The sequence below is a fragment of the Drosophila kikkawai genome, unplaced genomic scaffold (assembly GCF_030179895.1).
Source record: "Drosophila kikkawai strain 14028-0561.14 unplaced genomic scaffold, DkikHiC1v2 scaffold_272, whole genome shotgun sequence".
Classification (NCBI taxonomy): domain Eukaryota; kingdom Metazoa; phylum Arthropoda; class Insecta; order Diptera; family Drosophilidae; genus Drosophila; species Drosophila kikkawai.
In genome coordinates this window covers 137,464-140,416 of record NW_027222616.1, presented here as the reverse complement: position 1 = coordinate 140,416, position 2,953 = coordinate 137,464, and the positions used below count along the sequence as shown (strand labels likewise).

Here is a 2,953-nt window from a genome sequence, read left to right as displayed (position 1 = left end):
TTGCCGCGAAGTTAGCAGCGAAGTACGAAGGACCCTTCAGAGTAGCGAAGTTCCCGTCGCCGAACATCGTGCAACTGCACATGCCAGGAAGCCGACGCCGGCGGACCGCCAGCCTGAACCTGCTGAAGCCGTACCACCACGAGGATGAGGCAGACACCGAAGCCGGAACCCACCGGGAAGACACCGACGCCGGAGACACCACGATCGAAGAAGCCGACGACACCACTCTGGACGCACAGCCAGCAGCCAAGACCGCACGGCGCAAGGGACCCATCCCGCGCCGCCAACACTAGCGACGAGCACCCATGTAGGGAAGGCGACCATGTTTCACAGGGACCACTTGTTGACAGGCGCGCCTGTCCAACGTCCCGAACCCCCTAGTGGGGTGAACATGCGTCTCTTTCCAAAAAGCCGTAGCCGTAGCCAACCCTAGCCCACTCCATTAGGTAGGGCCCAGGGCCACTCACTAATACAATCTCTCTGTCCTTACAGCAGCAGTCCTCAGCCAGCCTACCAAGAGGCACCACGAGCCACGCTCCCCGCAGGCAAAGCACGCCTGACACCTGCATCTACGCAGAACCACTGCCACGTCTTCGCCAGACCACCGTCGCCACAAGGACGTTAACCGCCCAGACGATGGACGGACAAGGCCATCCGCCGACTCCCGCCCCGGCGGCACAGGACACCGCATGGATGTACTGTGCAGTGGACGAGCTCCTACAGGCGCTCCACGGCGCCGGCCCAAGCCAGCCGCGTCCCAGAGGCAGCCTCGTCGCCCATAGCGTCGGCCCCTTCCGGCCACGGGTTCTACCCGTCGAGGTCGTCACCATCGACGACGACAACATGGAGGAGGCGAACACCGGCAACCACACCGGGCCCCGTCGGCCCGCTACCGAGGGGATGCCACCGTTGGCGTCCCAGCACACCAGCTCCATCGGGCCATCACTGCTCCCTCTGGAAGTCGCCCACCACCGTGGCGATGACGAGGAGGGAGTGGGCCACATCGACTACGCCGAACGGCCATCATCATCAAGAGGAATGCCACCCCTGGTACCCCTGCTCGCCGGCCTCATTGGGCCTCAACGGGCCCCTCTGGAAGTCATCCCCCGTGACGATGACGAGGAGGAGGCCCACCAGAGCGACGACGCTGGACTCCACCCAGCACCCTTAAGGGGCATGCCGCTCCAGGCACCCCTGCGCACCGGCCACATAGGGCCGCAGGCACCCCCTCCGGAAGTTGCCCCTACCAACGGCAATGACGAGGAGGAGGTGCCACCTGACAACCTCACGCCGCCCCAACGACGCGAGGCTCCATCCGGAGACCCCGCACCCGCCGCCGACGTCGAAGACGCCTGGAACCAAGCCTTCTCCCTGTCAGACGATTGGTTCAATTTCGACCGCCTGGTAGAGGACACCCTGGGCGACCTCTTCAGCACCATCGAGGACCCAGACGAAGCAGCCATAGGCCTGGACCAAAGGGGCCCACCACACACGGAGCCGCCGGCAACAGGCTCTCTCGGCCCTCTAGGCGCGAGGTACGACCTCGTCACCGATGACGAGGACGACAGCGTTGGCACCCGTCGGAGCTACAATCCGACCGGCGAGGGCGATGACGACAGCGACGCGACCGTCCTGTACAACCCCACCGCGGAGGACAGTCGCGACATCCGGAGGAGGCGCACCACACCGCCTCACACCAGCACCCGCCGAACCCCGCCATATATGGGTGAAGTGGAAGCCGCCCTGGTCGAGTGCTTCGGGGAAATCCCGGAAGGCCTCATTGATTGGGGGGACACCGGCGACAACACGCCGTCAACCATCTCGGCCGACGAGGACGAGGTCAGCCGGGATAGCAGCCAGCTACACGCCTCGCGACCGTCATCCCCGAGTCAGACTCCGCCCCACGCCACCGGACCCACCGATGACGAGTCGGCATCGACCATCTCAGCCGACGAGGACGAGACCAGCCGGGACAGCGGCAGGGCCCATGGCTCCAGGTCGCCACCCCCGCGTTGGACTCCGCCCAGCGCCTCTCACGTCGGGGCTCCGTCCCTCCAAGGCTGGGCACCCTTCACCGCCAGCCGTGCCAGATCCCCTCCGCCCTCCTACGAGGAAATATTTGGCCTTGGACCATACAACGGTCCTCACACCACCGCCCGATGCGCCGCGGTGACCCCCAGCCGCGATCCTCGACCACGCCTACCCACCATTGCGGAGCTGGCCGCAGAGGAGGCACGCCGAAGAGCACAAGACCTCAGCGAGGAACTCGGCAACCCACCGGTTGCCCAACCGCCAACGAATGGCCCACCATCACCGACCCCGCGCCGCCGAGCACGACGCCGAAGCGCTCCCTGGGCAGACAGCCCGCCCAGCTCATCCGACGAATCATCGTTGGACACCGGCGAAGAGGCCACCAACCCTCCCCGCTGGGTACCGGCTCCAGCGGAGTGGACCACGCCCAACGGCACATTGCCAGCCGCCTTGCTCCGCCGGATTCAAGGGCGGCTGGCGACACCAAGGCGACGGTCGATCCGGATCCTGGAGGAGGAGGGAAACCAGCGTTTCCGAGTCCAGGTGAACCGGAGCGGAAGGGTTATCGTCACTCTTCAGCCCTCCCGAAGATAGGGTGGAGTGTGACGAAGTCACAAAACCCTATATATAAATCTATATATATAAAAATGGAGACAAAAAATGTTACTAATGGCATCACAAGAGAACGGCTGGGCCGATTTGGCTCAAATTTTTTCAGTTGTTTGTAATTGTCAGAAGAAGGTAAGAAGGTAAGAAAATTTTGGGAAGTCCTTCCGGAAAAGTCGCTAGCGGCTCAACAGATGGACACACTGTTGTATGTAAAATTCTGAAACACCCTACAAAGATCATAGCTGCGTTGAAATTATGTATCAATGAACTCAGTAAAAAAATATTTAAACAAAAAAATCGAGCTAACGAAGCA

General features: G+C 62.4%; 1 protein-coding gene across 1 annotated transcript; it reads left to right on the top strand.

Annotated features, from left to right (window-relative positions):
* The first annotated feature begins 322 nt into the window (after positions 1-322).
* LOC138929523 (proline-rich protein 36-like) lies at positions 323-2,625 on the top strand. The gene is made up of 2 exons (XM_070288957.1): positions 323-385; positions 493-2,625. Exons 1-2 carry the CDS (start codon positions 323-325, stop codon positions 2,623-2,625), a joined length of 2,196 nt encoding a protein of 731 aa, XP_070145058.1.
* Positions 2,626-2,953: the final 328 nt, after the last annotated feature.